The 23510-nt window shown below is 42.2% G+C and overlaps 1 protein-coding gene across 1 annotated transcript in view; it reads left to right on the forward strand.

The window, feature by feature from the left end:
- The first annotated feature begins 19978 nt into the window (after positions 1–19978).
- The window catches only part of WBP1L (WW domain binding protein 1 like), a 259247-nt gene continuing 255715 nt past the window's right edge, over positions 19979–23510 (forward strand). The window contains exon 1 of the mRNA XM_085606572.1: positions 19979–20192. Within this exon, the coding sequence (XP_085462698.1) occupies positions 20106–20192 (87 nt within the window). The 5' untranslated portion in view covers positions 19979–20105. The remainder of the gene's footprint in view (positions 20193–23510) is intronic.

Below are 23510 nucleotides of genomic sequence, written 5' to 3' on the forward strand. Positions count from 1 at the left end.
GATGTCTTGCCTCTAGTGCTAATGACTATTAGATCTACTCCAGATAGAACTACTGGTTTAAGTCCGCACGAAATCCTAATGGGACGCGCAATGCGACATGCATATGTGCCTGTCAATAAGTTGATGACAATAACTGATGACATGATTTTGGATTACTGTAAAGGCCTGGCTGACGCAGTTCATTCTGTGTTTCACCAGATTGGAGAAGAAGCTACCACACTTGAGAAGAAGCAAGCTCATGATCTGAGTCCAGGAGACTGGGTGAGGATTAAAGTACACAGAAGAAGAAACTGCTTGGTTCCAAGGTGGGGAAGACCAAGACAAGTTATTTTGACTACGACAACTGCAGTGAAGTGTGCTGGTGTGAAAAACTGGGTACATGCAAGTCATACTCTGAGAGTTCCAAAAACAAAGGATGGGACTGGCAAGGAGTATTTTGAAGAATCAGATTCCAGTGATGATGAAGACCCAGAACCAGTAAGAAAAAATCAAAGTTCAGGAAAAGAAGCAGAAAAGACTTCAAGAGAACCATTGAGAATCTCAGAAGGGAGATCAGATTCTGTAAGAGAGCCTGAAATTCCAAAAAGCAGTGGAGGAAAAAGAAAAGAAAAGAGCAGTTCCACAGAAATTACTCCTGAATCAGAAGAGAAGGAGATTGAAGAACCACTTGAGATTATACCTGAAGAAGTAGGGTCAGAAGAAGATAGAGAGGGACAGATTGCGGAAGACCCCCGAGGAGGTGTAGGGAACATTCCTGATAAGCTAGGTGAAGGGACAAGTAGACAGCAAGAAGATTGCGTGTTGGAGACTCGAGGAGGGAAAGAAGTAGGGAAGTCTCAAACAGTGGTGAAAAAGACTGTGGAGCGAAAGAAAACTGCTGAAGAAGAAGAGGCATCTGAAACAGAATCGGATGAAAGTGAGAATGAAAAATCAGAAGGTTGAGTTCTGAGAAAAAGAACTTGGATTGGAGAGAGAAATAATACAGAAACAAGACCGAAAAAGGTCGTAAGAGGAGATTTTTGGCCTAACAACAGAGTAAAGAGGCTGAGATACAGACTAATAAGAGCAAATACATCGAAAGCTGAACAAGTGAATGAGGTGTCGAGTCAAAACGAAGTGAAAAGGAAGGAGCAAAAGGAGTCAAGAGAACCTGAGGAGATAAAGAGAATTAGAAAACCCAACCAAAAGTACAGATCACCGGAATGGTCTTATGTGGCACTGTCTGAAGGAGGAGAAGAAGAAGAAACAGTGAATCGAGACAATCCGGAGGGGATCTTGAAAAAAGTGGTTGAGGAAAAGGAAAAATCTGTTGGAATCTTAAAAGTTATCCTGACTGACATTGGAGAAGAGTCGGATGCACAGGATGTTGTTGATGATCTGATACAATTTGATGTTGCTGAAGAAGAAGGAGTGAAAAGTGATGAATATCCAAATTGAGTGAACTGAAGAAATCACTTGGAGAAAAGTGAAAAGGAGAAAGTCTGAAATCCAGCTGTTTGAAGTAATCCAGAAATAAAGAGTAATACAGTAGTGGAGTAGTAGAGGCTAAGTCAAAAGACAAGGTCAAAGTAGTAAAATGGCTAACATAGAGAATAATCAAAGTAGATGTGCCTTCTTGAAAAGATGGTGTAGAATGTGCTGGTGCTGTACTGCATTATTAATGCTACTATGGGGTGTTTTAGCTTTATTAGTTACATTTAGAGTTTCCAACTAGAATTAGTAATACTTACATGCATAAAGATAGGTCAATTAATGATTTTTCTAGTAATGTTTTTTCAAAATTGTTGTATGAATATGTGAAGACAATGGAAGTGAGGGATTGCTATGTTTGTATGCAATTACCTGCATCCGTTTCAGAGGGTGTTACTTATCACCATTTACCAGCTACGTATGGAATTTCTTGTAGTGTGTTGAGTAGTGTTTTTTATTTGCTAGGGAAAATAGATTATAAGATGTCTAACAAAGATAGTATTTTTGGGCAATTGCCTATGAATGAAAAGCTGAATCCAGCTAAAGAAGCTAACATTTTTGGTGAGATTTTTATTGAGAAAGAAGAATTAACATTAGATTACATTTTTAAGAATAATTTAACTTGCAGTTTGAAAGAAGAGGAGAAAGCTTTCCTAAACATGGTGGAGGAAAGGAGATTGAGCATGCATGAAAAGGCAGGGAAATATAAAATGAGTGAGGCAATTTGGGACATTGAGATGGGAAAAGAAGTGAGAAATGGAGCTAGTCCAACTTTAGCTTTAGATGCACCACAGAAGGGTAAGCTGTGCATTACAAGAAAGAAATCCCAATATGATACATACTTTGTTGGGACTAGTGAGTGTCATGATACATACTTCATTGCAACAGGATGGGGTTTTAGAGGAGGAGAGGATCCAATTTTTCCAGGAGTGTATTATGTTTGTGGGAACAAGGCTTATTACAAGTTGCCTGACCATTGGTATGGCACGTGTTATGTGGGCTTGGTTTTTCCAAAGATTTTTCATATAGATAGAATAGAAGATGTAGAACATATTAATTTATTAACACGTTTTAAGAGAGAAACTTGGTCTGAAATAGTGTGTGGTAAATTTTAATTACCTAGACTTAATTTATGCGGTAAAATTCAATAAGAATAACTCAGTAAAAATAAGAGGCAGAATCTGTGGTATTTGAGGTTTTAAAAGGGGATTTATTCCTTACAAAGGAATTGGTTCGAACCAGGCAGTCGGATTCCGTCACCACGAAGGTTCGGGAAGGGATAGAGCAATACTTTATTGACAGGTTGTCATATATATAGTCAATGCATTACAGTAAAGACATATGCAGAAGGCGTAACAGCTGAGAAGAGAGATAAGAATACACATACGTAATGAAAAAAAGGCGTTACAATAGGCGTGCATAAGGGCGTGTACTAGAAACGTCATTCTGATGATGACACAGGTGGGTGGATCCATAGGAGAATCCTGCAAAGTCAGCAGAAGTACATGGCAGAGATGCGCGCACGGCAGCATGACGTGTGATTGACGTGTAACTGGAGGGTGAAGGGGACTTGACATTTAGCCCTACATGAGGAGACAGAAGTCTGGGATGTCAGAACAACCTAATCCCAAATCGTATCTAATATCTTGTGTTTAAGGAACTGTATTATCTGGAAGGAAAGGTCTCTCAGGCAGAGGCTATCCTATACTGACTACTAGTACGTGTATAAGTGTCTACGTGTCTACATGAGATGCGAGGGGGCATGGGCCTACCATGGCAACAGAAGCTATGAGTTTCTTGCACGGAGACAGTAAGGCCGGGCCCTTTGCTCTGGAGCTGGAAGGATGTTTACCTAAACTACTAGACAGGAATGCATTTCTCGAGGAGCGGAGCAGATAACTTGAAGGCTGAATACAGTCTTGGCAGGCAACAGGCCGGGCCAGGCACCATTAGCCGCGCAGGAAGTAAGACAAAGGTCATGGATACAGATGCAGGTCCAGGCTGGAGCATTCAGAGGCAGAAAGCAGGAAAAGGCTCGATGGCAGAATTCAGGGCCTAACTTGCCAGAGCTGAAAAACGTGAAAAGTATACCATATAAAGACGGTGGCAAGGCATACTTAGGAACGGAATATTCGACCCATTCATGGTGGATCTGAAAGAGGACATGTTAACGTTGGACGCATATGTATTTGCGTCTTCATAGCTTGAAGTGGAGGGAACATACATGTACTTGTAGCATGTACATGGAGCCGTTGGGGTCTAAGATAGGGGACACAATTGATCATAAAAATTCATATTTCCTCATTCCCTCCTTGTCCCCTACGGACCCTTCATGAGATATCGATCCTCAGGAATCCATCAATCTGTTCATGTAACATCATTTGCTCTTCTTTCTTCTTCCGGGAATTTGAATTAGAACTTGAACGTGGAATACATGATGTGGCACACAGGCCGCAAATCGCTGGTCCACATTGTAGACACAGGCAGCAACTGAATACTATGAGAAGGCCAATACCTAGGAAGGATAGGACTTTCCATCCCCAGGCTGACAACACGCTCCAGAACCAACCGGACCACGTCCAGGTGCCTGGATTCTGGTGTATCTGACTTGCAATCTTATGAAGACGTGTTATGGCTTTATATACTGATGGCGTGTTTTCTGGAATGAAAACACAGCAACTTGATCCGATGACTCTACAGGCTCCGCCCCTATCGGCCAGGATGACGTCAAGGACAAGACGATTTTGGAGAACAACAATCCGCATCGCAGACTGCTCCTCTGTTAAGTTGCCTAGGGCAGAGGTAGTTTCATTCACTACTGCTTCAAGGGTTCTGGTTAATCTGCGTATCAGTTTACTATTAGAGACAACACCTATGTGGGGAAAGAGACCTTTATTGAAGTCTGTATATTGTTCCCATGTTGTTTCAGTGTAGTCGACAATCGGGAGATCTCTCTGGGGTCTATGGTGTACTAGATGGGTATTTCTATGATAATCAGGAGGGGCTAGGAAAACAGGCGGCAGAAGGAATGCAATGTAACAGGTACCATCCCAATCTAGAGGTAAACGTATATATGCGGTATGACCACAAATGAAGTAGGAATGACGGGAAGCTCTAAATGTAGACTTGCCTTGATCACTGAATTCGATCACAGTAGTACATTTACTATGACCCAGGTGTACTGAACCATTCTTTCTTACACATAATTCACCTTTGACTGGTAATACTGACATAGCAGGCAAGACGGGTGCAGCTTCGGATTCAACATTCAGAATCATGAGGTTAAGTGTAAAATTACCTAATCCATATACTTCATTTTCTAGGTCAGTTCCTGTCCTTTTGGGAAGTCCCTCCTTGTTAGGGTAGCAGGCTTTAAGCAAAACTAAGTTCAGGTTTCCCCATACCCAGTTGCTCTGGTAAACTACGGTATTCGAATCTAAGGAATTAATCAAACTAAACCATGCACCACAGGAACCATTGTGTGTGAATGGATACGGAAAGAGAGGCAGAACTCCCTTGTATTTCTGATAGGGAGGGAGTCGGCCACATATCCAACAATTTGTAGCGTTGTTGGCCTGATGGGAGTGATGTAACATACTAATGAATGTGTTGTTGCGCAGCGCAAGTCTGTAGGGCAACTCATGTGGAGGTAATTCGCTAAAAGAGTGTTCGGCAGTAACATTGTAAGCAGAGTGAGCACGCTTGAAGATAGGATAGTATATGTGCAACAGTATACTTGCAGCAATAATCAAAAGATTTAGAAAAAACATAATCAATAATGTCACTATACAGTGACTATGAAGTGATTTACAATATGCACGTTTCTTGAGCTGTTTCTGTCTATCTTTCTCTCTGTTTCGGTCTAGAGGATACATGTCAGAGACTAATTTAACCGATTCACCTAGGAGAGGACTTAAACAATTAAATTGTCTGACTTGCTAGACCTTAGTTTCAGTTTATAGTCTTGGGAAGCAGTTTTCTCGACCAGGGGGAGTTTTGAGTCAGTCTGTGGAGGAGGGCAGGGCTGAGAGTTCAAATCAGAAGGTAGTCCATGAAATTTCTTGATGTGGCTCGAGTGTAGCCAACCCTTGCGACCCTCAATCTTCACTGCTGTCCTCGTGGTCAGGAGAACTAATTTCGGCGTTTGCCAGCGAGGCTCCAGCGGGCTCCTCCTGTCGAAATTTCTTATAAAAACAAAATCTCCGGGAACCACTTCATGGGGCTTCACCTCGGTGTTGTCGGGAAAGGCTGCAGCTACCTGTGAACGGCAAGATTGTAGTGCAGACATCAAGGAAGCAAGGTAATCTGTCAGCATATTACAATCAACATCAGTGATTTTACGAGGTATAGGCGTCCCCCACATATTTGGTGGCCTACCGAAGACCACCTCGTACGGGGATAGCCCTGTTCGAGAATGTGCTATCATTCTCATGTAAAAGAGTGCAACTGGTAAAGCTACTATCCAGTCGACGCCTTTCTCTCTACAGATTTTAGAAAGTCGAATCTTCAGAGTCTGATTATGACGTTCCACGAGACCTGCTGCCTCGGGATGCCGGACACAGTGGAATTTCCATTGATAGCCTAACAGGAGTGAAATGTGTTTCATTAGCTCGGATGAGAACGGTTGGCCATTATCTGAATACACGATACGGGGCAAAACATACCGTGGGAAGAATTCACGAACCAGCTGCTTGGCAGTGGTCGGGGCAGTGTAATCTGAGACTGGATATGCTTCTGTCCAACGGGAAAGTGCGCATACAACTACGAGGACATATTTGAATCCTCGACAACGTTCCATCTGGATATAATCCATCTGGAGGACTTCAAAAGGGTGATCGGGAGGTTGAAATCCACCTTGTTCTACAGGAACGCCTTTACCTGGGTTGAACTGACAACAAATCATGCAAGTACGCACTTTCTGTTTGGCTGCAGCTCGTAAGTGTTTATTAAACCAAATGTTTTGAATACTGTCTAACATAGCTTTCTCTCCTAGATGCGCTGGACTATGTATTGTGTTAATGATAACTTGAACCATGGAGTCGGGGAGAAACCATGTAGATTTTCCCTTCGTCATCCATCCCTGATCTGTTTGGATCCCTCCTAGTTCAGTCCATTTCTTGATTTCCTCTGGTGTAGCATGTGTCTGTATGTCAATTACATCAAGGGCGGGGTCCCTAACTGTCATGCAGTGTGTTGATGTCGGAACTATTGTCTTTGTCAAGTCAGTTGCATGAGTTCGATTCTGTGCTGTTTGCTTAGCTGTTTGGTCTGCTAGGTTGTTACCCTGAGAAATGATATCGGTAACTTTTGTATGAGCCTTGCACTTCATGATAGATATTGAAGTAGGCAGATGTATTGCATCTAACAGAGCTTGAATGAGGGGACCGTGTTGAATGTTGGCACCGTGAGAAGTTAAATAACCTCTCTCTCGCCAAAGGACTCCGAAGTCGTGTACAACTCCGAATGCATAACGTGAATCTGTGTATATGTTGACTCTTTTATTTTTGGCTTGAATACAGGCTTGTGTCAGAGCGATGAGCTCTGCTGCTTGAGCTGACAATGTGTCAATACAATTTGTTTCAATAACTTCGGTGTCTGTCGTGACTGCGTAAGCGGCCACTAATTCTCCTGTACTTGTTCTCATGCATGAACCATCCACATAAAGTGTCAGGTCTGGATCTGGTAATGGAATGTCTGTCAAGTCTTGTCTGGGTTTCGTCGTAATAGTAATGACTTTAATACAATCATGTGCCAATGGGTCTGTTTCACTTAATGGCAAAAGTGTGGCAGGATTTAATGTACTACAGCGTCTGATTTCTATGTGTGGCTGAAACAATGTTAATTCGTAACCTGTCAGTCGTGCTATAGTCAAGTGCTGAGTCTGTGTTCGGTTTAAAAGAACTTCCACGGAATGTGGAACTTGCACTGTCAATTGATGTCCTAATACTATGGAATCGCTTTGTCTGATCGCTAAAGCTGTCGCTGCGACTGATTTCAGGCATGTAGGCAGAGCCTGGGCTATTGGATCTAATGTGCTAGAAAAATAAGCACACGGTTTGTGTGAACCTGCTTGTTCCTGAGTGAGTACTGACAAGGCAGTACCTTCGCGTTCTGTAACAAAAAGTGTAAAAGGCTTACTGTAACATGGTGTCACTAAAACAGGTGCTTGACATAAGGCTTTCTTTAAGTCTTCAAAAGCTTGTGTATGTGCCTGAGTCCAAGGGAGGACAGTCGAAGTCGCTGCCTCCTGGGTTGTCAACTGAATGAGTGGCTTTACTAGAAATGCATATTGGGGAATCCATTGTCTACAGTATGAAGTGAGACCTATGAAGGCCCGCACCTCCTTTTGTGTCTTAGGTGGTGGCATGTTTATAATTAACTGGATGCGGTCAGGTGTGAGCTGTCTCCCCCCCTTGGACAGCAAGTGCCCAAGGTACACAACTTGCTGAACACAGAATTGCAGCTTCGAAGGGGACACCTTGTGCCCCTTGTCGGCCAGAAAATGTAAAACCGTCAGTGATGCTTTTTCACATTCGGGTTCGCTTCGGGCGGTGATCAGCAGATCATCGACATACTGAAGCAGGGTAGTGTTAACAGGCATGTGGATACTGTCAAGTTGTCTTTTCAGTGCTTGGCTATAGATGCTGGGGCTTTCTGTGAATCCTTGAGGTGCGCGTGCAAATTTGAAGCTTCGTCCATTTAAACAAAATCCGAACAAATATTGGCTTTCCGGATCGATTGGGACGCTAAAGAAGGCGTTCTTGAGGTCAATTACAGTAAAGAACGTTGCTTCTGAATCAATAGCTGTTAATAATGAAGAGATATCTGGAACCACGGGATACTGTGGTACAATGCATTTATTCAATTCGCGCAGATCAATAATTAATCGATAAACTGGGGGTGCATTTGGATCAGTTCGTTTAAGAATTGGAATTATAGGAGAATTACATACATTGGAGTCGGTTTCCACAACCACTCCTTGTGCAATGAGCTCGTCAATGATTTGCAGCAAAGCCACTACAGCATCTGGAGGTAACTTGTATTGTCGAATTCGTGGTAATACCACTCCTGCTTTGAGTGTGACTCGATATGGTGTAATGTGCATACAACCTACATCAGTGGGGCCTTGTGCCCATAAATGTGCAGGGACATTCTGTAACCGGTAATCCATGTCTCTAAATACATAGTGACCTTTAAAGTCACGCAAAAATAGTCGTACCCCTTCCGGGGAACAACATATTACAGCTCCTAGAGCTTTCAGTGTCTTTATACCTAACAAGTTTTCTGGGCATGATTTTGTAAGCAATAAATCTGTAGTCCGTGTCAATGGACCAACTGCAAGAGGAAGAGGTTGCGATACTTCATTAACAATAGGCTTTCCTGAAAATCCAAGGGAAACATTTTGTGAGCCTGAGAGGGGTGCCCCTGGAACCTTGTCGTGACTTATAGTTGTTCTGCTTGCCCCTGTATCAATTAAAAACTTTCTGTCTTTCCCTAATACTTGACTATGTACATAAGGACCCTCTTGATCTACGGGAACCTCAATAAGGGGTAAGCCAACTTCCCTCTCTAGGCTGTTTCATGTGTATCGCTGATAATCGGGATAGTCATTTTGTGCATACTGGTACATCTGTTGTGTCGTGTTTTGTGTTACGGCAATAGGCTGTGGTACCGCTACGGTCTGTTGTGCAGCTTGCATAGGCTGTACGTTCTGAGGTACTTGTTGTTGGATCTGATCCTGTCTAGGCGGACGCGGTCTCTCCTTGGTTTTACCCGTAGAGATATTGTGTTTCAGAACTGCACAATCGTTTATATAATGACCTGGCTGTTTACAATAGTTGCATGTCCCTTTAACAGGAACCGCTGAATTATTGGACTGTGTCGCACCCTTTTTATGACTGTCAGCTGGAACTGACTGGGCGACGAGCATTTTCATTTTCGTGTCTTTCATACGTCTTTGTTCGTGTTCTTGTTCTTCTCTAATTCTATTCTGGTGGTACTGTAACATTTGTAACATTTGTGACGGGGTGTTAGCTTGCCAAGAGCTCTCTACTTTCAATACTCTGTTCTTAACCTGAGGCAAGGAGTTTTCGACTAGTTTCGTTACAAAAAGATGTGGATATGAATCGCTACTTGCTTTCAGGCCGCTATTAATACCAAAACATTTTTCAAATCGGGAATAAAAATCACTAGTGTCTTCATCGGGTTTCTGTTTGCAAGCTGAGATTGCTCCCCAGTCTTCCTTTTTCGTAGTTAATAAACGTGGCAATACTTGTACTAATAATCCTGGTAGTGCTTTAGTTTTGTCCCCAAGCCCTGGGCCTGCAGTTCGGGCATTTTCTTCGTTTTCTAATGCTGTCCAATCAATCTTTTGTTCTCCCACCTCCCATTCTTTTTCTTTGAGTTTCTCGTAAATACCGGCAGGCAATAATACTTTCAATATTTTCATAATGTCAGGATAGGTATAATCACCCATGAGTAACATGTCTTTTATTTCACGGTGAAAACCTGCTGGATCTCTGTCATGGCTGGGCACTAATTTTTTCATTTCCAATAGTTCTATTTTAGTTATATGCGTGTACACAAACACGCGTCTAAAAGTATTATCATCATTTCTAACTGGGTGCACTTCGCGTAAGGGATTCTGTCTGTCTATGTAATACGTCTTTCTTTCCATGGAGGGAGCTGGATCATGCTCTGGACACAAAAAGGCACTATATCTGTGTCGATATTCTAGAATTACTTTAATTAGATCGGTACCTAGACCTCTCTATTTATTCATGAGTAGTTCTATCAGTATATCAGGTAGGGGACCAGGATCGGAATGTTGACCTTTATACAATATAAGGAGGTGTTGTATCATGTACGTACCAGCTAAACGCTGTTCGTCTGGTGAAAGATTCAAAAACGTATGTACTAGCGCGTCATCACTATATTTATCAGAACTGTCAGCCCATTGTACTGCTGACCTGGCTAATTCTTGTTCATCCATAGAATCGAGTACATGGTACCCCATTCGTTCTTGAAGTATTCTATCAGTAGCCTGAAATAAGTGTTCAGGGGTCTTCGGATTTGACATAGCTGTTTGAAAAATTCTCTTACTTTCTGGACGTATTGAATTATTGAAGGATCTTCCCTTACCTACATAAGCTATCATTTCTCTAGCTGGTAATTGTAATTGTCCTGTTGTCATTTCTAGCTGTTCCTCCTCCCCCGAGGACTCGGTTTTATCTGCATCTATTTCTCTTTCAGGCTGTTCTCTTTCACATATTTTTTCTACTGTTTTTCTGATCCTTCGGTACATACTTTCTATACTATTCTGTTTATCATGTTTTCCGTCTGCTATATTCTGACCCCATTTGTTAAGGGCTTTCATTTCTTCCGGGTCTACACCTGGCCTATCTCTGTGTCTTATCAGACAGTTTATGAAGAAGCGTAACAACAGTTTTTGCGTGTCCACTTTCTGGTATGCCATGGCCTCGCCAATACTTTCAGGACCTTGCCCTGTTTGGACAAAGTGATATATTTTGTCTAGATGATCAATCATTCCTGGTAGTATCATTAAATAGTTCGCAACTCGTCGTAGACGTACTGATGATAGCATCATTCTGTCGTCTTTACCGGGTACTGGATCATATCTACAGTCTGTAAGAGGCTCTTTATATATGTCATAATTCGCTGTTTGAGGGGTACGTTGGTGTGCTAGATCCCTATAAGTCAATCGACGCACTGATGGCGGCGTATGAAAACTTCCTGTCGCACCTCCTGAGGTGCTAGGTCCAAAAGGATTCGTTGGGTGTAAGGTAGGAAGAATAGGTGCAGGAAGAAGTGAAGGAACGGGCGGAAGGTTTGGAACGGAAGGAGGAGTATGTTGCTGCGGAAGTGGGGGCAGATTATCTCGGGGTCGAGCGTCATTAGCAGGTGGTGTGCGTGGCGGCGGAGTATTAACATATTCGGGGGCTACATCGTCTAAATAGGAAGAAAGGAAAATGTCCTTTGCGGTCTTGGGGAGCAATTTAGTCGGAAGCAATGGAGGTGGCAGATCTTTTGGTACTTCCAGGGTGGCCTTAGGTAAACCCTCGGCCAGAAGAGGATACATACCATTCATAAGAGTGTTTCGTTGTCTGTCTACTTGTTCTGCTTTTGCTCGGATACCTTCCTCAATTAATACGTTTTCTCGGGCTTTGTCTGAATCCTCCCTACTTTTCTCTTCTTTTCTGAGTGCTTTCTCTGTGCGTCTATGCGATTCTTTACGCCATAATTCAATGGCATCTTTCTGTGACTGTCTGGCTTTCTTTTTCCATAATGCTTCTTCTACTCTCATGATGCAATCTGCATCCCATGTCCCAGCAGCGGGCCATCTCTGATTCTCTGCTAAATCCTTGGTATAGTCCACCCACAAATCGAGATATAATACGGCGTCTAGGCCATGTTTATGGTACATAAAGTACCCTGGAGTGTCCCTAGGTGGAACGGGAACGGCTTCCTCGAGTATCCCTTTTCTAGTTTTTATCTGTCTTAATTTTGAGAATAACGGCATCTTAAACCTTGCTACTTGATTCTTACTCGGACTTGAACACAATTAATACAATAAACACAGTAATGAAGATCGAACAATCACTCATACCACGACATTTAAAACATATTAAAACATTTTAAAACGAACAATGATAATTAGAATAAAACTAGCTAACTGCATAATACTAGATATACTGCTAAACAGTACAGATACACTGCTAAAACAGTGCAGACCGGATCTGTGTACCCAAACCCGTCTTGACCGGCACAAACCAATGCGCACGTCTAGATGCGTCCCCAGCAACGGTACTCACCGGGAAGCACGGAACGGAACAGAAGGCCTCGGAAAGTCTGGACTGGACTAGACCAGACTGGACTGGACTCGACTCGTGACTTAGTTACTTCGGAACTTCGGAATCTGGTGGGCCTCTGTATACCTCGGATCTTGCTCTCTCAGCTAGGCTCTGGTCGGGATCCTCCGCACTCCTCACCGCCTCGTCTGGGTGTTGATCGCAGCCTCAGTCACCTCCGTTGGCCTGAGGGAGGTACAGGAAATCCTGCGGGTACGCGTAGTTGTCCGTCCGGCTGTGGCAGGAGACCGGGTCTGCAACGCACCTCCGGCGCGTGGGGTGGGGGAGGTGTCCCTGTTCGGGCGCCAATTATGTGGTAAATTTTAATTACCTAGACTTAATTTATGCGGTAAAATTCAATAAGAATAACTCAGTAAAAATAAGAGGCAGAATCCGTGGTATTTGAGGTTTTAAAAGGGGATTTATTCCTTACAAAGGAATTGGTTCGAACCAGGCAATCGGATTCCGTCACCACGAAGGTTCGGGAAGGGATAGACTAGAGCAATACTTTATTGCCAGGTTGTCATATATATAGTCAATGCATTACAGTAAAGACATATGCAGAAGGCGTAACAGCTGAGAAGAGAGATAAGAATACACATACGTAATGAAAAAAAGGCGTTACAATAGGCGTGCATAATGGCGTGTACTAGAGACGTCATTCTGATGATGACACAGGTGGGTGGATCCATAGGAGAATCCTGCAAAGTCAGCAGAAGTACATGGCAGAGATGCGCGCACGGCAGCATGACGTGTGATTGACGTGTAACTGGAGGGTGAAGGGGACTTGACATTTAGCCCTACATGAGGAGACAGAAGTCTGGGATGTCAGAACAACCTAATCCCAAATCGTATCTAATATCTTGTGTTTAAGGAACTGTATTATCTGGAAGGAAAGGTCTCTCAGGCAGAGGCTATCCTATACTGACTACTAGTACGTGTATAAGTGTCTACGTGTCTACATGAGATGCGAGGGGGCATGGGCCTACCATGGCAACAGAAGCTATGAGTTTCTTGCACGGAGACAGTAAGGCCGGGCCCTTTGCTCTGTAGCTGGAAGGATGTTTACCTAAACTACTAGACAGGAATGCATTTCTCGAGGAGCGGAGCAGATAACTTGAAGGCTGAATACAGTCTTGGCAGGCAACAGGCCGGGCCAGGCACCGTTAGCCGCGCAGGAAGTAAGACAAAGGTCATGGATACAGATGCAGGTCCAGGCTGGAGCATTCAGAGGCAGAAAGCAGGAAAAGGCTCGATGGCAGAATTCAGGGCCTAACTTGCCAGAGCTGAAAAACGTGAAAAGTATACCATATAAAGACGGTGGCAAGGCATACTTAGGAACGGAATATTCGACCCATTCATGGTGGATCTGAAAGAGGACATGTTAACGTTGGACGCATATGTATTTGCGTCTTCATAGCTTGAAGTGGAGGGAACATACATGTACTTGTAGCATGTACATGGAGCCGTTGGGGTCTAAGATAGGGGACACAATTGATCATAAAAATTCATATTTCCTCAAGTGGGTGACATTTTTGGAGCTTTAATTCCAGCAGTGGGAATTTCTTTGAATGCATATAAAATTCGGAAACTGTCAACAGTGGTGGATCGCTTATCGACAAATACCGCTGGAGGGTTTGTTTTGGTGAATACGGAAGTGATTGCCGTACGTGCTATGTCTATGCAAAATCGACTTGCCCTTGATATTTTATTGGCCAAGGAGGGTGGAGTTTGTGGAATATTGAAAGTTCAACATTGTTGCACTTACATTCCAGACGAAAGCAAAGACCTGAAGGTCTATATCAAAAATATTACTGATTTGCATGAAGAATTAGTACCACTGGAAGCTGAGAGTATTTGGACTAAAATAGCTAATAAAATAGTTGCTGTTAAGAATTTTATTGCAAAAATAGGTAGTACTATTATAGGTAAGATATTGTTTCCTTTGACTTGTATAATTGTTGCTTTATTGATACTAAGATTAGTGTGTTTGTGTTGTAAAAACAGGGGAGGGAAAAAGAAATTGATTAAAAGAAATATTGAAAGGAGAAATAAAAGAAAAAGAGATCCACAAGAAATAGAATTAGAAGAATTGAGGGAGAGTGTTTATTTGGAGACAAAGAGGGATGATGAAAGGGAGTCTGGTGTCTAGTGTTGTGTATAAGAAAAAGACATTTCCAGTTTCTCCTAAAAATTGGGACTAAAATTTTACTAATTTTTTTTTTTTGGGTGTTTTTTTGGTGATAATATCACCAAAGGGGGGATTGCTGGAGCAGAGTTTTCTGTTGAAAATCTATTGGGTTTTTAAAGCTCTGGTTTGTCTATTTGTCGATTAATAAAATATTAATTTTAACTATTAATTATTTGTTTTGTGTACATGTTTTAACTAACCAATACGTACTAATGAGAGAAAAACGACACGTGGGAATGCTTTTGCGTTGCTATTTAATAAATGTGCATGTTTTATTAATAAATGTTGCTGAGTGCTGTTTATTTTAAAGCACGGAAAACGCTTTTTAAATGTCATGTACTAATGCTTTTCTTGTGTTGCAAAGGCTAGATAATTACATACACATAAGGGTATTAGTGGGGTTAACACTGTTTAATCACTATGCTGTGGTAACGTTGTTTTGTCTCTTTTAATTAGGATGGTACATTTTGGCCTGGTGGGAAAATGGCTACCGTTTAAAACCTGTATTCGAGTGAATTTTGTGATGAGAAGGCCTTGCTGAACATGGTCGGGAGTCATCTGACCACAGTCTTCGCCTGGTTAAAATTTTCCGTGAGGACAGTAGCAGTTCTGGGCAAGCATCCAGATACATCCGAGTAACCTTGGAGGACAAAGGAGCCATAATGAATGAACTCTGAGATCATGATGTTGGTTCCGAGGAAAGATGAATATGAAGAGTTACTTTTTAATTTCCAGTTCCGTGTTCTGTCTTTTTATTTTTGTGATTTTCCTGAGCGGAGATTTTCCAAATGTAGCGATGCTACATCCTTTCCTGCTCGCTCTGCTCAGCGGTTCAGCGGATATCGAAAACATTTTATGTTGCCTTCTATTGTTAAACACATTATAAATATTGTTAGCCTAGAGAGGGTTTTTGCCACTTTGCCACTTCTTCCCAAACCTGTGTTGGTGAGGACTTATGCTGTGAGGACGGCGACTCGGGAGACTTCTACTGAGAGACCTGTCCTGACCCATTCTGACATTTAGCTAGAATAGGTAATTATGAGAATAATGATTTACTTTGATTGATTTCCATTTGAACTAATTTTAGATAAAGAATCATAATTTTAAATACAGTGTTGGTTATTATTTCTTGTCAATTATTGAGTACTCTATTTTGATTATTGTTGTATAGATTGTTTAGATCATGACTCAGGACAGTCACAATTAGGTCTTATCGACCATGTGTGTAGATGTAGGGTGTTTAGAAGGTTTCTTTCCACAGGTTCAGCGCTAATAGAGTAATCTGACTGTATGTTAGTGAAATGGGCCCAAGCGTATGATGAGTGTATGTGCGTGTATCTGTGAATTTACTCTATCCGTGGAAGTAGGGAGATTTTGTACACCCAATCTGCACCACGCGCACGGACAGGCGGTATGCACGCGCATGGCGTCTCCTCTTTCAGCATTTCAGGACAGGAGATGGCGCACGCTCCTCCTTTCGCTTTTGCTTGTTTCTCTCCTTGCAGCCTGGGTAGAGGCATGACCAAGCGGTGCTCAAACCTGAGTACCTGTGTGATGGCCAAGCTTCCACAGGAGCTGCACAAGCTGCAGACTTACCCTTGCACCGACATCGGCACCGAGTACTCCGGGCAAGAAGCAGAACGTGCCCAGCGAGCAAGAGTCCAAGCAATACGCACAGTACAACGACCCCCCTGGGCGAGCAGTAGCCGCACCTGCCAGCCACCCCTGCAGTCCTGTGTCCAATCGTGGCGGTTCCCCCCCCGGCTCAGCTTTCGGCAGAGATTGTTTGAAACAGTGTGCAGCACACTCAACCCACGGCAAACACGAAATCGAGGGACACCCTCGTGGAGTTACAGACCAAAACATGAGCACTTCTTTCATGCCCGGTATTGTACTTCTTCAATAAACCCATTTTTCTATAAGGAGCAAGTCTGCTGTTTCATTATGTTGCAGGTTGAGATTATCAGTGAAGCTCAGACGTTGGTTTAGAATATGACTCACAAGCTCCATTTATTTACTTTTCCACACCTGTCCCTTTTACAAAGCACCATTAAGCCACGTCAGTCTTTAATTCTAACAAGACACACTTGGCATGCTAGCACAGGCAGCTCATACATGATTTACGTCACATAGCCATCTTTTGCAGCGCCTGCCAGTTCGTACATCTCAGGTATGAACTATGGAAATGATTCTTTTGACAACAAATGTATGCTGTTTGTCAGCTGAGAAGCAGGTTTATGCAGAGGGAAATACACCTATGGGGTGGGGCATAACATTTTTGTTGCCATCTGTTTTTGCCTATTATTTCCAATGTCAGGGTATTTGGAAAATAATTCCAATGTGTCTTCCCTGTGAATATGCTGATGCACTAATAATGATGTCACCAGTCGTTTCTGCACTGTAACATCTAGGGGGACTGACTTTGAAGCCGGGGAGCAAGGTTTAAGTCTGACGGGAGGCACAAACATCCTGTGATTCTGGGCAAATCACTTAATCTCCCTGTGCCTAGAAATGAAAGTGTCCATCTGTAATGCAACTGGTGCTGATGTAAAGTGCTCTGATAACTTCAGGTTGAGTTTGACTACATAAAACTGCAAAAAAAGACCAAGGCTGACAAATGAACTATGAAGTCATCTCTGCATAACCGCTCAGGCCATTGTTTTCACTCGGTGGTTTGCATTGCTTCATTCATTTAGCATCAACATAACTCACTACACCCTCTGCGATGAATGAAAGTCACATAAAAAATCAAATGGGAAATGAAGGGCGGTCAGAGATTTAAGAGTCATCCGCTGGCGCATTACCAACACTCGCCAGCAGATATTTTTGAATAAATTACTCTTTTTATAGGCGTATCGTATTTAAACAATTAGTATGACTAATAATTTTAAACGGTTCCTTTTAAAACGACTTTCCTTTCACTCGATATTGCTGTCTCCGTGTGTCTCCCTTCGTCCCTCCCATCTAGTCTCGGTCACTGGCCCCACCCGCAGTGACACTTTCCATCCTTCCTATTCCATCTCCTTATTTACCTGGCCCCAGTGGCTCTATTAGCATCTCCCAAGCAATGCTCCTAAAATGCACCTCTCAGTAGGTCAAGAACAATGGGAACCTCCTCACTTGGTCTGAGATAGCACACCTCTTAAACACTGTGTGGGGCACATTATGGGGACAAGAATAATCGACATGGTCTTCATGGCCATGCACTATATTTAAAGATTTTCTGAAGTTGTTTTAAGTCAATTTTGATCTTGTCCAAATCACACATTACCCACAGCCTTAATTAAAACAAAACGAAATTTAAAAAAATATATCTTAAGGAACGCTTTAAATAAGGTTTTTTGCACCAAAAGAGCAGTTAAAAATTTGCGAACATACGTGACAAGAATTTTCAATTCTATTAAGGACACGGAGGCGAGGATTATCCCACCCTTTGACTGTACTGTATTATATTACTCTGTACTGTATTATATTACATTTCTGTTTTTAATGTATATATTGCATTCTATGCTCCTATTGTTTTTTGATACCCTTCCCTTTGTTATTATATCCCTCTTACTGGGAGTGTGGTATTACGGCTTATTTTTTCCTTTCAGGTTCTGATCCCAAATGAGTTCCTTTCTTCCTCGTTATTGGATTTGTTTGCGCCTCTTCAGGAGAAGCTGTCCATTCACGCTGCTTTCCAGTCCCGTTCCTGCCCGTTGGCTGCTGGATTTCTTTCCATATCTGGTTCTGCTTTTATACTGTTTCCGGACTTCAACATGTGTTTTGATTATTCTTGGACTTAACTGTTTATTTTTTCATACAAAGAAAGAGGATATGGTATTCTCTGTTATGCCTTATATAGAGGACCTCTCTATGATCATCACGTGATACCCACTGGTGTTTATGGGTATGGTAGTTTATTATTTTGTTTTACGTTATATGATTGGCTGCTGAGAATTTTCAGTAAAGAAAATTGAGAAGCATAATCGGAGCCTCCGGTCCTGACATAGAATTGAGTCACTGATTCTGTGGTACTTACTGAACTGGGTATGAGGTCGCTGTTTTCTCAACTCACCTAAGGCCATGAGCAGATCTTCACAGCTGGTAATGAGCTCAGTGAACCGTCACAGAAGTGTCAATTGGGCTCAGCTAATTTAGATGTATGTGGCTCTGCACCATTTGTTCGCCATGTGAGCTTTCTAAACTGTGTCTGGTGCTCCCGGGATCTTGTTTTCCAAACTCACAGCACATAAGCTACCAAAGTACTTTCGGTTCCGTTACTCTTTTCTGCCCAGAGATAGTAAATCACGTCTCGCTGTCTGGCCCGACTTTATGATGAGGCGGAGCTTCACAGTGTTGAGCAAAAAACATGCCAGAGACTAAGGTAGGCTATGTAGCTCTAAAATAGTTGCCAAGATTAGTGCAAAAAATAATAGGGCATTTTTCCAATCGGATGCAAAGCATTGTAAAATTAGTGTGAACAGTTTTGGAATTCTAGTGACAGTGTGATTAATTTGCAAATGAGTTTATTGTGTTTCCTTTTCAAAATGCATGCAGTTTAATTTGCAGTCACCAGATGCAGTCTTGTGCCTCTTAGTGCGTTTGTGTTTTCACTTTTAGGGGAACTAGTTTACACTCCTAATAAAGATTATTGCTCTTTTTCTAAAACAATGCTGATTGTCTGATTGTTTGGATGGCAGCTCCTCGCAGTAAAAGAGGCAAAGGAACTGCCAGCCTTGCTTCTCATAAGCAACCACCATAAGTACAAAGTGCATGTTTATGCACAGCTTGCAGGTTTTCAAAACACATACAAAGTCATTGTCATTTACAATGCTAATAGCTCAAACTCTCTCAAATGCGAGACCTATTGCATTGCAAATGCTTGTTTTCTAAGGTCACAAGTCCTGCTCAGTGCTCCTGGCACTAAAGTTTAAAGTGTACGGGCGTTTCCAATGCCTGCACTGATCCAGCTCCACAGGGCCACCCTATTGGCAAGGCTTCTTCATTTTTTACCCAGAAAAGTATACGACCGTGGTTAACATCTAAGAAACGTTTTACCTGTTGAAATACGATTTAGGGAAGGGCTCAACATTATCCTAAAAATCCAGATAAATATATGTTTACGGTGAAATGCTTACCTTGAGCTTTAAATACGTTTTTTTATTATTAATTAATTTACAAACCCTCCAACCCGGCATGTCACTTATTAATCCAGCAGCGATACTGAAACTGTCATGTTTCTAAGTCAATGAAAATATGTGTACATTTAAACTGAAGTTGGTAAAAACTGGTATTTAAAAATGGCCGTCTTTTGCCTGAATTATTAAGGACGCGTGGTTGGGGTTACACTTTGGGCGTTCCGCTTTCGATTTGACAGGGATGCTGATGTCATACAATGTCTTCGCTTCAACCCGCCCCGTTCTCATTCTAGCCAATGAAGTACGGAGCCTAATGTTAGCTTTCGAAAGCAGGACCCGCCAATCAGCGAGACGGGGGTTGGCTTTGGAGGTTGAGGGGCGTTGCTAGGCCGATGGTGGCCGCCTGTTCCTGGTTAGGGTCAGAAAGGCTCGCAGTGTATAGACGCCGGGGCTATGGTGAAGCCGCACTTTATGGGACTGGACATGTTGGTGTCCCAAGCAGGCACTGGCAGCCCTTCGGACACTGCCGATTTACCACAGGTGAGTGAAACTCACAGGCTTCCTCGGTAAAAACAAGGTGTCTTAATAAAGTCACACGACTGGCCAGCTAGTATCACATGGTCGTACACCAACGAAACGCTAGGTTATGCTAGCCTTAACATTGAAGTGACTATCGCATGTTTGCTTTCTCTGATAACCGGTTGTACGGCATCTTCTTTTAACGGCGATGCAGAATTGTGTTTTGCTTATTTGACTTCAACAACGATGAAACAAAACTTGCAACTAACTTTTTCTTGTGCACATAAGATACAATTTATACAGCGTATTAGACATATTCTCACATAGTGAAAAAGTACATTACGAAAATTCATGAAAATCTTTGCAAGAATTACACGCGTTGTATTTTCTCTGCCTATATTGCTGACAGTAATGTCTCTCTGTCATTGACGCACACGGAATGTAATGGCTGGTTAAGGACTGTTCTTATTTCGCTATGTAGTCACGTACATTCACTTGCAATTGACATTGAGGAGGTCGCTTTTCATTATGCCTAGTATTTCAGCATTTGATAGCAGAGGCGAGTGGTGATTGGTTGCAGTGGGGCATCTCAGTGAAAACCGGAGGACTGACATCTTGAATTCAGTCTTGTTGCATATTGGTCATTAGTGCTACAGTGAAGCAAGCGGTTGTTTTTCTTAGTCCACAACAGTGTCCTTTCTAATTGGAAACCTCGTCTGAGTGTGCGCTGTTGACGCAGTTAAAACAAGCATTGGCATAGTCAATAGGTCTCGCATTTGGGACCTTATAAGTGTTTAGCCATGCAACAGTTGGTGTTGTTGCACCAAGGATATTCTGCTGCATAACTATGTACTTATAGGGTCCAAAAAGCGAGACCTATTGGCTATGATTTTAAACTGCATGTGTTGTTGTTCCGATGACTTCTGTGTATTGTTGTATGTTCAGGGCCACTGGAATTATGCATCACGGAAACGCCAAATTATGCGACAGGGTTGACTAAATTATGTGGAAAGGAATATTATGTGGCATAATGCAGCAGATTTTTTGATACTATGCCTTCATTATTTTGTCACTTTAACACTCGGTAATTCTATTTGGGCAAATATTTCACATCATTAGCACCAGTTTAACAATCAAATACATAAAATGTAACTGAAAGATAACAAGTTAACCTTTGCAAAGGGCAATTCCATTGTGCACAAACCTACGCTGCTATATTTTTAGTAACTTTTGATCCTTTTGAGCTAGAAACTATTATTTTTGTTAAAATTTGCAGATTACGCAACAGATTATATGGGGAAATGCAGCAAATCAATTTTGCGAAAATACCTGCGGTCACAGTATCCCATAATTCCAGAAGCCCTAGGTATGATACATTTTTGGGTATTCTGTAATTTTGACGAATTCTTAAAATGAGGAAAGTCAGCCGGATTAACACAGGCTGTTGAAGCAATTTTAGGGAAAATGTAAAATGACAAATCACTTTTCAATGAAAATATGTTTTTGTAGAAAATGTAAATGTAGAGAAAGAAGAGGACAGCGTGCCAAAGAGGTAAGAGAAAAGGGTTGGGTATATAGACAGGGGTTGCATAGAGCAGGGATTAACAGGATTGCGGAAAGAAAATGCGCAATAAAGCTGGAGTGAGTATAATCAGATTGAAAAAATAGAAGTATAAAGCAGGAGCGTTTTGTGAACATTAAATCAGGAGGGTAAGGGTTTGTTAAAAAAAAAAAAAAGGGGCTTGGAAAAAATTAGACAAGCTTGACGGGTCGAAGGGTTTTTTAAACAAGCATTTACAATGCAATGGTCTCGGCATTGTTAAAGTTAGAGCTATTGGCATTGCTCATTACATTATTTTTGGTTTTTAAAACATTTAAAGAAACGGCATTGTTATTTACAATGTCAATAGCTTAATCACTCTCAAATGCGAGACCTTTTGCATTTGCACCCACACACAGACCCCCACACACAGAGCCACCCACACAGAGCAACCCACACACAAATAGAGCCACCCACAGAGCCACCTACACACACAGTTACCCACACACAGACAGAGCCACCACGCATAGAGCCACCTACAAAAAAAGCCACACACACAGAGCCGCCCACACACACACAGAGCCGCCCACACACACACAGAGCCGCCCACACACACACAGAGTTGCCAGATTACTCAGTGTCAGAATGACAATGTTTCCGGCCCTGATTTTTAATCATGAAATCAACGGATTCTACAAACCAAGTCATACACTGTTTTTAAATGCATAGCCCAATACTGTAGTGCTTGTGTAAGTCAACATGGAGCGACTGGCCTACCAGTTTAATTCGCGCAGACGTAGGGCCTTCTGGTATTTGTAGTAAGGCAAGTGAGGCATGTCCACCGCTCAAATTAATTTCATATTTCCCCACTAATCGTGCTTGAGTTCTGGAGTAGCGTGCTACCCGTCGAAAAGCACTTCAACACCTCATAAGGGGTAGCAAGCGCTATAAAAATGCAAACCCTTCCCTTTTATTTATATACCTCCATTATCCTTTTCAATCCAAATAACAGACTAACATATCAACTGCTCAAATTAATTTCAGATTTCACTATACTAATTCCCCTCTAATCCGTTATGGATTCTTGAGTAGCGTGCTACTCGCCGAAAAAGCAACACCTTGTCAGGGGTAGTAAGCGTTACATAAATGCAATTACAATACAATAATGGGAAAATCCAAACTAGAGAGTATAAAATGGAAGAACAAGCATGGCCAGACCAGTTATTCACGCATGGCGAGACCACTCGAGATCTATGAAGTACTTCTTATGCCAGCATGAGACAAAGATCTCTGCCTCCTCACATCTGGCACAATACAACTTAAGGTCGCCTGCAATGGGCAATCCGAAATTTCCAAACTCCTCACTCTGGACACAGTAATCTTGTAAACCTCACTGTGGCCAAGAATCAATCAACGAACTGTGAAGTACTCGCATCAGGCACTGGACAGCTGGGACTATCGGAGGTACTCACATCTGTCACCAACAATCTGGAATTTCTGAACACACGTCACCTTGAGATCTCTGGTCATCTCAGACCAAGCACAGGACGATCACAAGTGTCTTAAATACACATATCTCACACATGAAACGTGAGACTCTTGAACCATTCACACCCAAAGTGAGACAAATTGAGATCCCTGAACTGCTCACGCCTAACCTGGGACATCATAAGACCTCTCAGATACTCACACCAGAAATGAGAAAATGAGAAAACGTGATATATCAGAGGTACTCGCAATCCAACATCTCTGAAACAATAACAATTGTCACTGAAACATGGAAACCAATACACAAATGA

This window comes from Triturus cristatus, chromosome 1_2 (assembly GCF_964204655.1).
Source record: "Triturus cristatus chromosome 1_2, aTriCri1.1, whole genome shotgun sequence".
Classification (NCBI taxonomy): domain Eukaryota; kingdom Metazoa; phylum Chordata; class Amphibia; order Caudata; family Salamandridae; genus Triturus; species Triturus cristatus.